General features: G+C 41.3%; 1 protein-coding gene across 1 annotated transcript in view; it reads right to left on the bottom strand.

Annotated features, from left to right (window-relative positions):
- HID1 (HID1 domain containing) overlaps positions 1–17,766 on the bottom strand; it is a 46,114-nt gene extending 28,348 nt beyond the window's left edge. The window contains exons 1-3 of the mRNA XM_083598135.1: positions 17,419–17,766; positions 9,220–9,369; positions 5,927–6,097 (exon numbers count right to left, since the gene is read on the bottom strand). Of these exons, the coding sequence (XP_083454261.1) occupies positions 5,927–6,097; positions 9,220–9,369; positions 17,419–17,484 (387 nt within the window). The 5' untranslated portion in view covers positions 17,485–17,766. The remainder of the gene's footprint in view (positions 1–5,926; positions 6,098–9,219; positions 9,370–17,418) is intronic.
- Between the last annotated feature and the right edge of the window lie 2,438 nt (positions 17,767–20,204).

Below are 20,204 nucleotides of genomic sequence, written 5' to 3'. Positions count from 1 at the left end.
CAGCGGCCCAAGTGCTTCCAGGCATCCAAATCAAGCCCTATTCTTCTATCTCAGCGCTGGTGCTTCAGTCACAAGTCTGCAGCTGTTTCCAAGGGAACCATACATCCCCTCTGCAGGCCTGTAGCAGTGCCACTCAAAGCTCATCCTGGATCTCATACTCTCCTCCAGCGGAGGGGGAGGGACAGGGGCTTATCTGTGACAGCCAGGCCTGTATCAGCCTGTGCATGACACAGAGCCCTTCACTCATGGCAAGCAGGCTAGAGTACAATAATGACCTGCATTGATCCAACATTGTCTAGTACCATAACGGGGCAACCAATAAAAGCATACCAAGTGCAGAAATAGAAAACAAAAGAGATGGAAACCGGCTGGCTGCCCTTCCATTCAGCTTTGAAATCAGAGAAGGAAAAATAGTCTCTAAGAATCTTAAGGGCAAAAGCATCAAATCGATTAATCACAGACATCTGTTATTGTTAACATGGGATGGATTTAACACAGAGCCGTGGCCTTCAGTGGAACATACAATGCACAGCTCTTGAGGTAAGCACCAATTACAATCTCCAGCTTAAGCTCCACTGAAATGAATAGGCAGAATTATACTATCACAGTTGTGCTCTTATAACTCCTGCTCCTTTCAACGGGTCTAGCCTAGAAGAAACTCCTGAAAAAGAACAGAGCCCATAAATTGACCCCCATAAATTATTTGATGTTATTTAGTCAACAAAAACATTTTCATACATATTCTCAATATTTCAACTACAGTCAAACCTCAGGTTACAGACGCTTTGGGTTGTGTGTTTTCGAGTTGTGCACCGCGCCAAACCCAGAAGTACTGGAACAGGTTACTTCCGGGTTTCGGCAATCGCCCTTTGCACATGCACATAAGCACCAAATCGTAACCCAAGCGTACACAGACGCGACACTGCGGGTTGCGAACGCTGCGGGTTGCGAACGTGCCTCCCGCACAGATCACATTCGCAACCCAAGCATCCACTGTATTGCATTTGACCAATTTAATAATTTAAAATGTTATTGGAAAGTCAACACATTTAAACAGGTTGGCAGTCTGTAGGAGGATGAACTATAGTAAAGCAAAATGAGGCAAGAAAGCACCACCATGCTGTACACAGGCTGTAATTGGCAGTGGGGACTATTTTTAAGCAATTCCTTCTGCAGATACGGTGTGGAAACAGATTTCCGTGGCATTCTCAGTTTAACAATTTGCAAAAACAAAAATCCCACCAACAACTCAAAACACACATAAAATGGTTTCATCCTGTGTTGCTTATGGCTACAAAACTGCAGTTTGTAAAACAAAACGAAAATGTTCCAAATTCTACGAGCAAAGCCCAAATGAGAAATGGCCTGTTTAGAGATCAAAGAATTGTAAAGAAGGCCCAAAAAACCTTAAAGGACTATTTTGAGATTAATTTGAACACTACGGTGGAAAAAAGAACTATCTGGGATGCAAGTAAAGCTGTGATGAGAGGGTTCTTGATTCAACAGAATTCCTTAAAGAAAAGACTGCAAAATGAAAAGAAAGATAAAATTCTGGAAAGTATCAAAGAGTTGGAGAAGAAGTTAAGATCTAACCCGAAGTCCCAACCGATTCTGAGAGAAATTAAACTTTATCAGGCGCAATATTCCAAGCTGATAAATCAGGAAATAGAATGGAAGATTAAAACAATGAAACAAAAAACTTTTGAATCGGCAAATAAATGTGGGAAACTGCTAGCTTGGCAGTTGAAAAGGAGACAAAGATTAAATACAGTAACAAACTTAGAGGTTGAAGGAAGGAACATTCAGAACCCGGGAGAGATTAGAAAGTGCTTCCAGAGGTATTTTAAAAAGTTATATACTCAAGGGCCACAAGATGAAATAGAGATTACACAATTTTTGGAGAGAAATGGATTAGCAAAGCTGTCAGAAGAAAATAGAACAATTTTAAATGGCAAAATAACACGACAAGAGATTGAACAGGCCATCCTGAGTCTGAAACAGGGCAAATCACCAGGGCCAGATGGACTGACCTCTAACTACTATAAGACATTGAAGGATTATTTGATACAACCTTTGTTGGAGGTCAGTAATGAAATAATGGAGGGGAAGAAGGCGCCTGAATCGTGGAGAGAAGCATTTATCACATTGATTCCAAAGTCAGAAACTGAAAAGACACAACTCAAGAATTACCGTCCCATCTCCCTTTTAAATGTGGATTACAAAATATTTGCAGATGTTTTGGCACGAAGATTTAAGAAAGTTTTAAGTGAGACAATCCATAAAGACCAGGCAGGCTTTCTCCCGGGCAGACATATGTTTACTAACACAAGGAACATCATAGACATATTGGAACTTTTACAAACAAACATAAACACTAAAGCAGTTTTAATTTTTATAGACGCGGAGAAAGCCTTTGACAACATTTCTTGGAAATTTATGAAGGGGAATTTAAAAGAAATGGGAGTGGGACGGGGGTTTGAGAACGGGATTGAGGCAATATATTCAGAACAAAAGGCTAAACTGATAGTTAACAATGTGGTTACAGAAGAGTTTAAAATTGAAAAAGGTACACGACAAGGCTGCCCGATTTCCCCATTACTGTTTATTTCGGTTCTGGAAGTGCTCCTGAATATGATTAGGGGGGACCGGTTGGTGGAAGGGATTCAGGTCGGAGCGAAACAATATAAACTTAAAGCTTTTGCAGATGACCTAGTTCTGACATTACAGGAGCCGGAGTCTAGTTTGAAAAGAGTACTACAACTGATTCAAAACTTTGGTCGAGTGGCAGGATTTAAGTTAAATAAGCAAAAAACTAAAGTTTTGGGGAAAAACATGACAGATATTGAGTTGGAACAGCTTCAGAAAGAGACAGAACTAAATGTGGTTAAAAAAGTTAAATACCTAGGGGTAAACATAACAGCAAAAAATCTGAGTTTATTTAAAGATAATTATGAAAAATGTTGGTCAGAGATTAAGAGAGACTTGGATAGTTGGTCAAGACTAAAACTTTCTTTGTTAGGCCGAATAGCTGCCATCAAGATGAATGTATTGCCAAAAATGTTATTTTTGTTTCAGACACTGCAGATTGTAGACAAGACAGAGTGCTTCCGGAAGTGGCAGAAAGATATTTCTAAATTTGTCTGGCAGGGCAAAAAGCCCAGAATCAAATTTAAAATATTAACAGATGCGAAAGAAAGAGGGGGCTTTGCCCTGCCAGATTTAAAGTTGTATTATGAAGCTGCAGCTTTCTGCTGGTTAAAAGATTGGTTACTTCTTGAAGATACGGATGTCTTGGATTTGGAAGGTTTTAATAATGCGTTTGGATGGCATGCATATTTATGGTATGATAAAGCTAAGATAAATAAGGCCTTCAAGAACCATATTGTCAGAAAATCAGTTTTTAATGTCTGGACAAAATATAAAGACTTACTGGAGAATAAAACTCCGAGGTGGCTGTCACCCCTGGAGGCTAAGGCTCGGAAAAGAGCCAATATGGAGGCCAACTGGCCAAAATATTGGGAGATAATAGAAAAGGATGGTGACAACTGGAAATTGCAGAGTTTAGAAAAGATGAGAGACAAAGTGCGAGACTGGTTACACTATGCTCAGATTAAAGAAGTGTTTAAAAATGACAAAAAGCTAGGATTCCAAGTGGAAAAGTCAAAGTTAGAAACTGAACTGTTAGAACCTAAGACTAAGGTACTTTCAAGAATGTATAACTTGCTGCTGAAATGGAACACACATGACGAAATGGTAAAATCAACAATGATAAAATGGGCGCAGGATATTGGGTATAATATTATGTTTGAAGATTGGGAAAGGTTGTGGACCTCTGGGCTGAACTTCACTGCATGTAATGCGTTGAAGGAAAATGTGATGAAAATGATGTATAGATGGTACATGACCCCTGTTAAACTGGCTAAAATATACCATTCGTCTGATAGCAAATGTTGGAAATGTAAGGATAATGAAGGAACATTTTTTCACCTCTGGTGGACCTGCCCTAGAGTGAAGGCCTTTTGGGAGAAGATATATAATGAATTAAAAAAGGTGTTTAAATACACCTTTACTAAGAAATCAGAGGCCTTTCTCCTGGGTATTGTCGGCCAGAGTGTGTTAAAAGAGGACAGAACATTCTTTTTGTACGCAACAACAGCAGCAAGAATATTAATTGCCAAGAATTGGAAAACTCAGGAGCTACCCACTGTGGAAGAATGGCAGATGCAACTGATGGACTATATGCAATTAGCCGAGATGACTGGCAGAATTCGAGACCAGGGAGAAGAAAGGATGGAAGAAGACTGGAGGAAATTTAAGATTTATTTACAAAAATATTGTAATTTGGCTGAGTGCTGAATTGGATGCCAGTGCAGACAATTGTCTACCATTAAATTAGATTTAAGGCTGAATTATATGTCAAACCAAATTAAGATTATTAATTAAGATGAGTTAAATGATAATTTGTTTGAAATTAATTTAATAATGATGTAAGTGTATGCGGGAGGTGTGGGGGAGTCCCATGTAACAATTGAGAGATGTTAAATGGACAATGATAAGTGCTTATCTAATATATGCTTTATTTGAAAACTTTAATAAATATATTATAAAGAGAAACCAAATCAATAAAACATGCAAAGTGGCTGAATGCTCAATATTTGGTTGCAGAAATTTCTGTGCTTTGTCAGATTTAAATTCCTTGACAGAAGTGGGAGGTTTAGAGACTAGAATGGCATTATAGAAGTCAAAAGCAAAGAATTTTTATCACGCATTCGGGGAAAGTGGGCATAAACAACTCACAAACTGATTGCTTCCATACAATATGAAGAAGTCCGCCCCACTTAGTGTTGCACTGGGGTTAGCCCTCTTCAGTACTTCCTGCACATTTTCCAAGTCCCATTTTCTAAGGCCAATGCAGAGAACACATTTCAAGTGTTCAACACAATTTACACCCACCACATCCCTATTCCCACAAACACTTGGTCTGCCCACATAGTCTTTGAGGAAGATAAATTAAGAATGCCACCAGCCATCTCTTCAGGAGAAGGAAATGGATTTGGATTCAGTCCTTTCACCTCCCCACCCAAGCCAAACAACTGATTTGTAGGATTTTAATATATTTTTTTTGAAGGTTCAAAGCAAGGTTTTGGCATTGGTATACACAGCCGTATACAGCTTGGGACCAGGATAACTTGAAATTTCTACATCCCAGCTGATCATATATGTATATATGATCATATGTGTTGTTATTGTAAATAACAACAACACCAGAAACTACTGAGAGTATGTCTGAACCCTGAAAACTATTGTGATCATGATTGTTGGCTCTGAATAAGCATGACTTGGAACAAGAGATCAATAGTACAGTCAGTCCTTGCCATTTTTCACTGGCACTGCAGACCAAAACTACTCCTTAGCAGGCTATTGCAGATGCTGAGTAAGATGCAAAATTCAGCAACAAAAAGCACCTTACGTTGTCCTTCCGAGGACATCACCAGTCTAGGTTCATTTAATTTTCTTCACTCCCATCCCATTTATAGATAGAATGAATTTCAAGACAATTCTTCAACACCGGGTATTGTTTTGAGAATGACCAGCTTTCCCTTGAGATGCCCATGGATGAAAGATAGCTTGAAAGATACAGGCTTGGACAAAACAAGGTGCCTGCTTTACCAGTCTTTCCATTATGAGCCTCCAGTCCTCCATTAAATATGTTTCAGTGCTTCATTTAAGAAGGTAGAAATGCTGCCAGGATCAGAGCAAACCAAGCAACACAGTGCAGGCATGCCTAGGCCTGGGTGAAGTTTTCCTACCTCTAGATAAACATAATTTAGTGGTTAAAATAAATTAATCATTACATTTTGATTAAGAAGTAGTCCTGCCTCCTTCATCTGTTTGAAAGCAGTAGTACAATTCAATAGATACATACCCCTCCTCGACCTGCTCCAGGAACGGTTGACCAGAAAAAGCCTCTCCAGTCGGGATCCTCAAAGATATAGGGTAGGATGCGGGTCAACAGACGGCTACAGTTCAGGACAATCTGCTTTTCCTTATCCGAGTGACAGCCACTCTCAGCTCCCTGCACCAGCTTTTCCACTGCCTGGAACAAATAAGGTAAAGCAAATGACAGGAACTGCTGGCATGCAGACACCAATTATTGCCACAGATAATTCAAGTTTTCAAATGGCTTACTGCAGCAGCAGCAGCAGCAGCAGCAGCATTTAATAAATGCATAATTATTTATTATTAGTGCTGGCCTCTGTTTGAACGTAATAGGTAACATCCAATGTTTCCATCCCATTTGCACAACAGATTTCCATTCGTTTAACAGAACTTGCCCTTCCTTCCCCCACCCAAATTTGCTTTTGGAACAGATTTTGATGAGGGGGGAGCAGAGGAAAGGGAAATACTTTTGTGAGCATTTAAATCTGATCATGCAATGCTGCATGTTACCCAATACTGAAATCCATCTGAAAAAGACGTTTTTCTGAGAATGTGACAATTTAGTAAAGGGCGGGGGAGAGAAAGACTTTCAAGACTTAGAAGTGTGTAATCAAAATCTTACTTTCTTCCTTGGTCTTGAAAAATGACTGAAGGTTCCACAGATGAATATGCTGCTCTATGAGAAGTGCTCTTAACAAGTGCCAAGCATAATGGAAGAGGTGGGAAATATGGATCCAACTGGTCAATAGATTTGTAAAGTGTGGGGAGAGAGCATGCGAGACTTCCAAGATAAATACCTGAGATCAAGTTAATATCACTGTTTTTCAGGAACAAGGTCACTGACTCCAGTATAACCCTACCAGCAGCAGTCCATGCCAGCTTCTATTTTTGTAGTTATCATCTGATATTCCCAGATACATTTTTAGTGGAGGGAGAAAAGCTTTGGTCTGCAGTATGGTATGCATTAATCTTGAAAATGAACTCATATTTGAATTGGAAATGCAAAGTACATTTTGAGGATCAATATGCCACTTCCAGCTCTTGGAGAACTATCAGAAATGGTTTAACATGACTGCTTACATAGTTTGAATAGCATGCATCCAGCCCAGTGATTTGCAAGGTATGTAAAGTCATATTAAATAGAGTGCTCTGCAGGTAAATAATGCATAGCGGACTAGCAATAGTCCAATCTACAAGTATTGGTGGTACAGTAGATACAAATAGGTTCCTCTTTCCTCCATTTACCAAAGAGTAAAAGAAGAGGGAAAACCTCATATATTAAAAGTATTTTCAATGTCTGAACGACATTCCAGACTAGAGCAGTTGAAGTTCCTATTGCTGAATATGGGAGAACTCTCCTAGCATACATCTTAGTGGTATGCAATTATCATAATATTCTACTGTGCCACATACATGTACAAAAAAAAGACAGACCCACTTGCTTATTTTCTACACCTGAAAGCAAGAAACTACAAATTTGATGTATGTCCCCTGTCCAAGACACCCTTGTGCTGTTAAAGTCTTCTCTGTTAGACAGAGAATTACAAATATTCTGCTATAATGAATAAGAAAACCTAAACAAGAAGAGATAAAACCAAAGTCTTTAACAACCGCTTCAACTTATAATGCAAGGGTTTAAACCTGGTATACAAGATGGAATAATACAAAGGGCATTTTTATAAATACTGAACTTGCTCTGGGGCACAATTTTCTGAGGTAGGAAGCGATGTTTGTTTATTTAAGGAATGCATTCCCTGCTTTGCAATATATGTCTCGGTGTGGCTTGTAAGATGATAGATAGATAGATAGATAGATAGATAGATAGATAGATAGATAGATGATAGATAGATAGATAGATGATAGATAGATAGATAGATAGATAGATAGATAGATAGATAGATAGATATAGATGATAGATAGATGATTGATAGATAGATAGATAACCACATCAGAAAATGGAAATATTACAGCAACATTCATAGTGCCTGGGCCTCCTGAAATAAAACTGCTTTAACCTGCAAGATGGTCCTCCTTCAGGAGACACAAGCAATTTACTAGAAAAGCGAGTTCTCACTTGTTTTCCTTTTCAGCAGTTTCTAACTTGTTTTCCTTTTCACCAATACCATTCCCTCATCACTACATCATGTTCAGAACTAGAAAAGCATTTCCAGCAGCATTTTTTTTAGCCTCTGAGCGATCAGGTACAAGGAGTTTTTCATTCATGGTAATGATGATGACCTTTTCTTTTCCAAAACATTTTAGGGGGAGGCTGGAAGCGCAGCCACTGGTCTTCAGCCGGCCATTCCTTTTTCTCTGGAGAAAACCTCTGGGACCACCCAAAGGCATTCTAAGGAAAGTGAGGGAAGAAGGCTAGGTGGCTGAATGCCCAGCACCAAACGTTTAAAAAGAGTTCTTAAACCTAATTTAAAAATAATAAAAAAAATTGGGAGGGGCAGGGGGTCTCGGTCCAAGAACACTATGCTGCCTGCAGGCACCACATGGGGGACTCCAGGCTTAAAAGAACAGGAGAGTCCCTATAATGGGATTCAGAGGCATAACTGAGGTCACATCTAGTTTGACCCTCAGGTCTGCTTTCCTGGGGAGGGTTAGAAAGATGGTATTCTGGGCCAGCTTAGCCTAGCGGTTACTTCGGAGCAATCTTTGCAGATTCACCAATTGCTTAACGGCAGTTCGATACCCCGCGGGCGCTGTCTGGCTTTTTAAAAAAAAGAAAAGAAAGAAAGATGGTATTCTAAAATTCACCTGGTAAATGTAACTCCTGAGCACACTTAAACTAGCAAAGGTCTGTCTGATTCTTTGATCATATGTACCAAGTATCTACAGTTGAAATACATGTGAGCTTTATAGCTGGAATTCAGATTATTGCACTCTTATTCTTGCCTTGCAGGCTACTGCTGTCCAAGACTGATTGCCATAGTTAATCCTGTTGAAGTTTAACTACAGCTTTCATGTTTGCCTACCCTGCAGGGTATTGGTGGTTTGATACTATTTCCTCTTCCAGATTACCATAAACCTCAACTAACAATGAATCTACTGAAGTATCTTTCTATGCCTTGGTGCTAATTTAGGATTCTTTGGAATTATGGAGTCGTTTCAAAAACTGTACATTTCATGTGATCAGGGGTCTCTACTTAAGAGTGTTGGACATCTCATTCTGGATTGGTTTACCTTCAGCCAATTGTCCCCCTTTGAATGAGCTAATGTTTGTCTAACTGAATTTCATAGTGGGCGCAATACAGGAAGAAGAATGCCTTTTACCTTATAACACAAAGTAGCCAAATTTGAAGGAGATTCTTCCCTCACAGCTCTGATTTCTGCAGCAGGAACAAGAGCAAAAACATCTTGGACTGAAGTAGCTGTATCTGCCCAGAACTGGTCCCAGAACGCATCATCTGTTGCTTCTACAGGCTGAAGAGACACAAATATCAAAGGACTGAATTGATTCAGGATTCTTATGCTGCTTTTTCCAACAGCAAAGTTGAGGCCAAAGCAGCCCACAACAATAAAGATAAGAACACTTCCATCAGTATAATCATAGCACATCAGTAAGCAAAAGAGGAACAATAAAAAAGACATTCAGTACAAACCCATGCTTATTCAAAAATAATTTATCAGAAATGACTGCTAAGCACTAGACCACTGCCAGTTGACATAACTCCTATAGAAAGGGGTTTTCTCGCCCAATGCAGCAGCACAACCTGAGAAGGCAGGTGGGAGTAGTCAGGTGGTCTTTAATGAAAACATTCAAAACCTGGAAATGGGAATGACACTTGGGAAAGCTAAGAGCCACAGAAGGCTGATCGGAATGCAGGGAGTAGGTTAAAAACACAACCACACAATTATAACCTATATTGGTTTTTGAGTTACTGGTTGAATACTTGATGTGATCACTTTGTTTATCAAGCAGACATTTGAATGAAGTCCATGAACAAGGAGCATCCAAAGCCATCCAACCAAACCAACCCAATACTACTGACCAGTTGGACAAATGTAAATGCATTATTAATAAAATAATAGAGGATCTTGGAGAGACACAAGTAGGGTGGAAAAACTGAAGGGAAATGATGTAGAGAAGCTGGAAGCAAAAAGGCAAGGACTTAGGGCCAATGGGAAGGGGCAAGAAGCTGTGGTGAGATTCGGCAGGTCCCTATGAAGCTACACCAACATCTCTTGTTCGTTCGTTGCAGCTTTCAAGAAAGACGCTTTGACAGACACCTACTTTAATAGAAACCAATGCATGTATGGGAACAGAGCTATATACACAGGCAGAGTAACACACAGTGTTCTGGACATGGGTGCACATCTACATGCATATAGTTTATGATACAGGCAACCACAAAAGTAATACTGAGCAGACTTGATTATTTTGTGCCAACACAAACTGTCACTCTAAGAATACTAAGTGTACCAAGTGAAGAAGGTTCTCTCCTTTAATAAAGGAAATAAATTTCAGTCATTACAGGCTCACTGAATACTACTCAGCAGGACAAGTCAAGACATCAGGTAGAATGAATATTCTATCGTGATCTCCAAAAGCAAACAGCAATTCTTGCCTAATAGCAAGTTATTCAGGGCATTCGGCAATTTCAAATTGTGTTTGGAAAGGGTGAGGAGAGGAAAGATGACTGCTTGTTTAAACAAAGACAATTTCCTGGCTTCCAGTTTCCTGGCTTTACAGCAGATAAAGGAGTCCAATGCCTACATTGTTAAAGAACAGTTTAAAAAGCAAGTGAGAGTGAGAAACTTTGTCATGCCTGATTAATAACTGGCTGTGATGAGGGAGCACCACCTCAGCTATTGATAGGTAACTGTCACTAAAACACAAAGACCAGAAAGCTGAAGCAGGTAAGCAAAGCATAAACTGGTAGAGCAGGTTTGTTCTGTAGTGGTTATATATTCCCATGAGATACTAATGTCAACTACCTCCCTGTCACCATCCTTAACATCCATAAAATGAGCCCCTTTGCATTCTCTAAAAGTAGGCACTTAATCACAGGTGATTGCCTTAATGCAGAAAGTATTTGCATGTTAACCAATGGGCAACACAGCAAGTCTGCATTCAGCTCCTTCTCAGTGAGGAAAGAGGAAAACAGAGTGAACAATCAGAAATAAATTCGGCAGGAAAGCATATTCATGGCACTGAACTACTGAGAATCAGGAATTTTAGGGGATTGTGTGCACAGGTGTAAAATGCATTTACACTGACATTCAGAATGACATAACTGAGTATTTAGGTAAAGAAGTGGCCCCTGACTTGATCAGAGTAACAACTACCCAGAATAAATAGGATTGGTATAACTGGGGTGCAGTGTATTATGCAATTCAAATACATCCATTACCTTGAAAAATATTCAAGTTACCACACTCTTTCCAACATGGTCCTGGGACAAACTAATGAGCAAATCACCCACAATGCAGATGGATTAAAAATGTGACATTTAAAAATGTGATATAAAAATGTGCATTATGCTGGATATGAAAAGGCAAGAAGAATGCAAAACTAACTGGAAGGAATATCAAATATAGTGTATTAGAATAGTAGACACAGCACTCATCAAAGAAGTGTCAGCCTTGCCTCTTCCCTAAGCTCCACCCCCTCATAGTATCCTCTCTCACACCCTTAGGATGATGTCCGTCCCACACCCCGCAAAATCCCCTTCCCAACTCCCAGAACAGCCACTTTACGTGAAAGGGTGGCCATTTTGTGTATGCACCCCAATCAGTATTTTCAAGGTAGGTTGTGATCTATCCATGTTGGATGGGGGTGGTATACGAGCACTGGCTCCTTGCTATTAGCTGATATACTTTCCAGCCATTAAATTGTGTTAAGATGAACCCCCACGCCTCAACAAAATTTCCTCTGCAAGCTTATCTAGCCAGATGGCCATGAGGAAGCCAGAGAAGGAAGTACAGTACTATATGCTCTCAAGGCAATGATTCACCAGGGACTCTGCTGAGAAAGTTGTGCACTGGAAGAGTGTTTATTTACATGAGGAGGGTGGGGAGAATTCAGTGCTGTGCACCCATTTATCCCACCACATAATATTAATTTCCTTTTATTTCCCCCACTAAGAACCATGAAAATGTAAGGATCCCTGTAGTATATTAAAAAACCATATTGAATGTTACATTTGTAAATAATGTAAAACTAAAGTATAGATCATAAAATTTAAAAAAAAACCAGTTTGATTCCAGATCTACCCTCTGTTTCACTGGAATGCAGTGTTTCCGGAAATACTGGATATCGTTCAGGGAATTAGGCAGAATGTCCTGGTCAGATGACTGCCAAGGGAAGGGGCCACTTCAGCAGAAAAGGCAGGTGTTCTACCTTACACTGAACAGTTTCCTGGCTGAAAAAACAGCAAGATTTTGCATTACAGAATCCTTCCCCAGGCATAAATATTTGGACTATTTATTACAGTAAACTGTTTCAATGATACTTCTTCAAATATCATGAGTATGTTTGATCCAATACTCTTTGTACAAAGCATGGGACAAGTTGGGGGCAGGGGAGAAAATACTTGAGAACTATGCTTTTAGGTCACCTCCAAAATAAGCAGAGCCCAACAAAATTACCTTAAGCTGCTACCAGACTGATGTTCAGCTGTGCCATCCTTGATATGCCAAAAAGTTTCTACCACTTCCATTAGAATTAAAATGTATCTTGAAATACAAAGGCATTGCAGACGAAGATATCTGAACATAACGTAACCACTTGCTACAGACATGCTGTGATATGTCTGCAAGCCTAAGAGGACCAAGGGTATTATAAGTGAGCTAATGATCAAAAGTAACTATTACCAGTGATGCATTTATGGCAAGGGGGTGGGTGTGAAACGTACCACCATCACGCCCACTACAAATGTAGCCAAGGAGCACAGCTCTTATCATATGCCAGAAAATCAATGGCTACAACCATTTGATCTCAAATCTCCATAAGTGAAATTCTAATAGGAGATATAGGAAACACAATTATCTTATTACAGTGTAATGCTTTAAATATCTGTTTGTAAGTAAGACCCACTGTGTAAGGCAGGCCCACTGAGTTCTAGGGAACTTACTTCCAAGTAAACAGGTACATGATTGCTGCCTTAGTTGAGTATTTGAGGAAAGGGGTTAGAGCCAGGAAACATAGCTGAGGTTTAAAGTAATTGCTATAAAATAAAGCAAGAGATTTAATCCAGCCCCTCCAGGCATAATCCATCCCAGATCTAGAGAAAGTGAATGTGTGTATCAAGTGGTGTGTTGTGCATTTTAGTTCTGTCTTAACAGCTTTGCTTTAACTTGAGAGAAATGAAAGGAGCTACTTAAATTCCCGTGGACCTGATAATTTCCAGAGAATCAAGAGCTCTGCACAAGATTCCTGAGGAAACAGGATACATCTGCAGAAACAAGAGAATAGTACTACCCTTTGAAACAGGAAAAGGCAACAACACACTCTTCCAAATCAGCATTAGCTAGATTTTCAAATAATGGTAACTTCATAAAGATAGTGCAATGCAGAATTTTGGACTTATATGGGAAATCTGGGTTCAAATCCTTGCTGAAGTTGGTGGTCTTGATAAAATCACCGTCTCCTAGCCTACTTATAAGTTTGGTGCAATAATAAGATGCTTTGTAACTGCCCAGAGCCCTTTATGAGGGGAAACAACCTAGAGCTGTATAAAAATGAACGGAGATCCTATCGATACACCTGCAAGGTAAGACAGGTATACAAATTAGCCCGCTGAATTGTACTTAATGTTGTCAAGCAAGAAAGCCTAGTTTGACCGTAGCTGCCCAAATAACTTTTGCTTCTCGTGTCTAAGGCCAGTTGCCTTGCTGAGTTCAAATGCCTAAAATTAATGCCTCTCTATTTGCTAATCCTACCCATCAGTAAAGGAGACGATAGGAAGAAGGAAGGCATGCGATAAAAAAACAACTACTATCATTTTCTCTGGAGAAAGTATTCCAGTTGCAATATAAAAAGCAATCCATCAACACTGACAGAATGCAATGGCAGGCAGCATATTTTCACCAAAGGGACTATGGAAAAGATAGCACTGCTTATTTGCAATTTGTACAAATTACGTTAACATAGTAAAGACACCAGTCCCCAGGTTACAGACGCACATAGCCTTTCGTACTGGTCACTTTTCAGGCTTTTTGAAAATTATCTCATTAGAAAACACAGACTACAGAAACTATCCATGTGCACCAAGTCCAGTTGCTTCAGATCTGCAGCCTGACATTCATAAAAATAAATTTGAAATAGTAGGATTTATTAGGTTACACATGGATGTGTTGTGTGTATATATAGTCTTTATGATCATTTTTTGTCAGTCTGTACAACAGTATGACTGGACCATTTATGGTATAGTTTTCATTTTGACAAAACAGTCAAAAGCAACAGCATCAAACTTCAGTTCACCTATCCCTGACTGATATGAAGGATCTACATTTTTATTATAATGGTGTAATAAACAGCAGCACCAAAATGCTACATACAAAATGCGGCTGATAAGGCAGTGCTATATCTTACACAGATATTTTGGTGACTAGCCACAAGAAGGCCTAGTCATACATACTGCACCTGCAGGTACTGTAGTGCCCTTCTCAAGTATGTAAATATGGGCGTTCCATCTCCTCCACCCACCTTTCCTCATGGCACAGTCTCCCCAGTACTGCTATGGAGGCTTTTAACAAACCAAGCTAGGGACACCAAACGTTCACTTTTATAAAAGGAATGAACTTGTAAAGGAATAAAAGGAATGAACCAAAAAAATAACAACTCCTATTTGCTTGCTGTGTACTAGCACTATGCTCAGACTGTGAAACCCAAGGAGACATTATACTTATAGGAGTAAGACTCACGGAATTTAACTGAGCTTTAAGCGTAGATGTCAAAAATTGCAAAGGTTATAGTCTCTTTATACACACACAGCAGTTTTTAATTTTTCCTTTACTCAATTGAAGGACACCACATTAGCACTAAAAGAAAAAATATTTCATAGGTAAAGGTACCCCTGCCCGTACGGGCCAGTCTTGACAGACTCTAGGGTTGTGCGCTCATCTCACTCTAGAGGCCGGGAGCCAGCGCTGTCCGCAGACACTTCCAGGTCACGTGGCCAGCGTGACGAAGCTGCTCCGGCGAACCGGCACCAGAGCAGCACACGGAACGCCATTTACCTTCCCGCTAGAAAGCGGTACCTATTTATATACTTGCACTTAATTGTGCTTTCGAACTGCTAGGTGGGCAGGAGCAGGGACCGAACGACAGGAGCTCACCCCGCCGCGGGGATTCGAACCGCCGACCATGTGATTGGCAAGTCCTAGGCGCTGAGGTTTTACCCACAGCGCCACCTGCGTCCCACTAAAAGAAAAAATATTACATAATATTATATTAAACCTAAAGTATTGATTTATATTTTTCCATTATCTTTCTTTCAATATATTTGTCTCAACCTCAAGCTGGCTTACAGATTTTACAAATCTAATTATTTGTAATTAGATTTGTAATTTTAGTGATGGGACAAGGAATGTGGGACTAGGCACAAGAAAGCCTAGTCATGCATACTGTACCTGCAGGTACAAATCAAATTATTTGGTGATGGGACAAGGAATGTGGGACTCTCAGGATCCCTAATGGGTGCCCTTATTAGCATTCTTTCTCCTTTGTTGGAACCTGTAGAAAAGGAACCAACAGAAAAGAAAGTTAACTTTTTCCTCATAGCATGAGATCTGAACATATAATGCCTGACTCTGAAGGTCTATTCGTCCTTCCTTTCATCATAAACTCCATACAGCTAAAATGTCACCATGACTCTGCTGCAAGCAGGCCTTCCACTGCCACATTGCAGCAAATCAAAATAAGTCTGGAAAATCCATGTCACTAGAGCTTCAAAATATCTCTTACTTTTACATATCTGCAGGTCCAAGTACCAGGATACTTACACTGACAATCCTAAGCAGCATTGTTATATGCCAACTAAGGGAGGTGGGTTTTTTTACAGCCTCCCTGCATTCTCACACTGTACCTGTCTCTAACCATGGTTACTAGTCCTATGCTTTTTTTGCTGGAGATGGCAAAAATCCACCAGCTGTTGCATTTTGGCCACCGTGCAACAAGCAGGGTAAAGAGAAGAATTTTGCTGAATATATTTGTTGAGAATCTTCCTCTAGCTGTAACTTTCACCCTTCAAGTACAAATAAAAGGTCTCAAGGCCCTTCCTGTCTCTTGTCAATAAGAACCACCTCAAGTAGCCCAACCCGTCTCTGGTTCATGCGATGTTTCTAAAGTTGCGACAGCTGCTGCACTTTCCAGTACTCACTCAACTATTTGCCTGCAGGCTACTGGTTCATTACCTCTTCTCTGCGTAACAACATTTTTTGTACCCATGCACCTGACTTAAAATTTAAGGGCAAGCAAACAAAAGGCATAACCCGATTAGCCGAACACCATATGCTGTGTAACCACTAATTCCCCAAGCTTCGCTGAAAGGGTAAAAGAAAGTTATGCATCAAGGATGTGTGTACCCAAATGATTTGATTCAGTTACCCGATGCTATGAAATAGATGCATATAAGTCAACAAAACAATTCAGCATTTTGCAAACAGGCACAGCCTTGAGCCTTGGTCCTAATCGTGCTCATTTTTTTACTCCAATTGTGATTACCACATTCTGTGATTGGGGAAGAGCGTCTACCATCTGGCCTGACCACATCATATTACTAGACTGCACCCTTCCAACTTTCTCCTATGCATCCTACTCTTCTCCTCCGGCCTTCTGCTCCAGTGAGGCCTTCTCTGACTGTTAGGCCCAAATCCTGGAGGCAGCCCACCTCTGTCAGCCTCTATTCAAGAACATATGGAGCTGTGGGCACTGCAGGTTTTACTTGGCTGCCTTGCGTATGTGAGAGGCCAAGTTTAATCCTGTGGGTTGTGGAGATAACACACGGATAAGAAAGGGGGGCAATACAAATAAAGGCATGGCAGCAAGCAAATGGTTTGCAGCACAGCAATGTCTGTGAAGATAAATTGACTTAAGACCCACTTGGCAGAGGGCTCGCAAACCCAGCACTTTTCAGGTGCCTGTATGCATCTCACAAGGTCCATTCCCACCTAGATCCCCAGGATGGTGGGCTTACCCCATGTCAACACCCCCCAGAGGGAGAAAAGGGGGTGGATCTTCCAGCGTCATAAGCTTCCCTGCTGGATCCTGTCAAACCCCAGCCCCACGGCTTCTCCTTGGATCAATGTCCCTGCCCAGGAAGAAGATCCTTTGCCCATCAAAACCCCATCCCCCCCCCAAACCAACCACCTCGAAAGGCCTTTCCTTCAAGCCCCCTGCACGCCTCTCCTCCTCGCCTGCCTGAGGAGTGAGCCAGCCTCGCCGCCGATGCCTTTGATTTAAGGGGTGCTTCTCTCCCTCGCAGGCCAGCCCTGCTCAGGTGCGCTCCCCCACCCCCGGCGCCTCACCTGCGTCTTGGTGGTGAGCTGGATCACCGCCTTCCTAAAGTTGAGCTTGGAGTCGGCGTTGCCCATCCTCCTCCCGCGCCCGGATCCGGGTCCGCTACCTGCTCACTCCCTGCGGCGGGCCAGAGCGAGCCGCCGCCGCCTCCTCCTCCCTCGTCGCTCGTCACCGCTAACAGCCCTCCTCTCCTTCTCCACCTCTTCCTCTCCTCGGCGCTGCGGGCTCCATCCCGGCGGCTTCGCTCACCTGCTTCCCTGGCGGCGGCGGAGGCTGCTACTCTCTCCCTCCCTCCCTCCCTCCCTGTCAAAGGGAGCCGCGCAGCAGCCGATGCTGTTGCTGGTCCTGATCCCGCCTCCCCTCGTCAGAGAGAGGCGTCTCCTCCTCGCGCCTCCCTCCGTCCCCGGCAGCAGCCGCCCCTTTCCCTGATCAGGAAAAGCCACGCTAAGCCCGCCTCCCTCTCTTCCATCAGCATCACCTCTCTGGTCCTTAGGCACGCACGCATCATGCATCCCTCCATCTTCTCCATAGGCAAAAAGGCCTTTCTGCTCAGTTGTGGTGACGCCGCCTTCGCACGGCTCCACACTAAAAACATAAACCTCTCGGTTTTCCTCCAATTCTGCCTGAAGCGCAGACCTCTCCCGAGCTCCCTCGCCCCGCCTGCTTCTCATTGCTGCCTCCACCATTTCCCGTGCTCCTGCCTCATGCACACCCCAGGGTTATTTCCCCCCCTTATACCGCCTTGCGGCTCAGTTCTATATTTGTTTTCACACTGTGCTGAGGAGGGCTTCCTCCCCTTAAATGTGTATAAGATTGGAGCCCTACAGTACATCTTCTTCTTAATTATTATCCCAAAAGTATCTCATAACTGGCTTTTTGGTCCCTCACACAGAAGAGTCCTATATATATGCATTCACCCTTTCCCCACTTGTTCAACCTATTTATCTTCCACATATTTATGTTCCACTATTAATTTATCTGGTCCATCCTCCACTCCCTTCTAAACTTTAAATGGCAAGATTGGCTTGAGAGATTTTGGTATGCATAAAATTGTACCCACCCATCCTATGTTCTGGCAACATAGGCAAAAAGTACACATCCATATTTTAACAGTGTGCACACCAAGCGTACTATGCATGCAAAAAGTCTGAGGTTCAAATTCTGGCATATCCAAATATGGCTGGGAATTTAGGGAAGGCATTTGTCTGAAACTGGAGAGGTGTCCAAACCCTTTGCACACATCCGATACATTTCAGGGCCTTGGGTTATTTTGTGGAACATAAAGGTATGGTCATACATATAAGAATACCTTTTAAACATAGCTGTACAAATATAAGGAACTGTTTAAGAGATGATTAGCACACTGTCCCAAATTTGTTACCCAAGTCAACTGCCACAGTTTGCTTCAGAATACGGCCAGACCTTTAAAATAGTTCCTTCTGCTCTTTTCCTATCTTAAAGTATATATGTGGCTGGTGAGGGAATTTGAATTGTCCTCATTAATGACTTTGTGTATAAACCAAGTGTGGTAGCTACTCTTCTTTTGCCATAGTAAAAATTGACAAGATATATATTTTCACACATATCCTTCTTGATTTCTACTTTATTCAGTTGCCAGCATTCATCTTTCCTTCTCCCTTCTGTATCACCCACCACTTATATGTTATCTATATTCTAGGCTCATAAATGAAGAGTCTTACTAAATCAAACCAGAGGCCCATCTAGCCCAGCATCTTGTTCTCACAGTGGTCAACCAGATACCAATGAGGGCAACAGTACTCTTACCACTTGTAATGCCCAACAACGTATATTCAGAATCACACTGCCTCTGATACTAAAGGCAGTATGTAGCTATCATGGCTGGTAGCCACTGATCACCTTGTCACCCATGAATCAGTCTAAAATTTGTAAGTCATCTTGTGGTAGATAATTCCATAGTTTAACCAGGCATCTTATGAAGAAGTATTTCATTTTGTCTTTCTGAATCTTCCAAAATTCAGGTTAATTGGATGGGCCCTGGTTCTTGTTTTATGAGCAAGGGAGAAAATTTTATCCACTTTCTACACATAAAATATAATTTTGTAAATATCGATCATTGCATCTACTTATGTGCCTTTTTTCTAAACTAAAAAGCTTAACATATTGATTCCCCCACCATTGGGGAATGACTCCAACCACTCGATCTTTTTGGTTGCCCTTTCTGGAACTTCTTTTGCAGTATATAAAAAAATATCCTTATTGGGGTGTGGCGTGGCAATTACAGTATTCAAATTGCAGCCAGATTTGTATAACGGCATATTAGCAATTTCAATTTTTATTCCATTTCCTAATAATCCCTCACATGAGGTGGGTTTTTTTTGTTTTTTTACAGTTGCCGCATGTTAGGTCAACATCTTCATAAAGCTATTTGCAGAATTGGGCCTATAGCTATTGCTTGATTTCTATAGAGGAACCAAGTGAGCTTTCTCCTAACGCAGGTGTGTGAGGGCTGATCGAGAAAAGGCACTCGGCGCATGCTCAAGGTCACTATTTTTTCATTAAAGAAAACTAGATTCTGAACTAAACCCTGGGGAAGGGTGGCACATCAAATTAAGTCTTTTGCCAGTAGTTGATATGGAATCACCAGCACCCCTCCGCCAAATACAGATGCCTACCCCTGTTCCAAGCTTTCCTACCCTGTCCTCCACCAGGAAGACTATTTGCCACCTCCAATTGCAAGGAACAATCTTGCCTCCCATCTATTTTAATTAATAAGAGACATGGAATCAGATTCCCGCCCCCCCAAGTCGGATTC

Source organism: Podarcis filfolensis (assembly GCF_964270895.1).
Source record: "Podarcis filfolensis genome assembly, chromosome: 2".
Taxonomy (NCBI): Eukaryota; Metazoa; Chordata; class Lepidosauria; order Squamata; family Lacertidae; genus Podarcis; species Podarcis filfolensis.
Note: the sequence above shows the minus strand (reverse complement) of the source record. Positions and strands in the feature narration are given on the sequence as shown.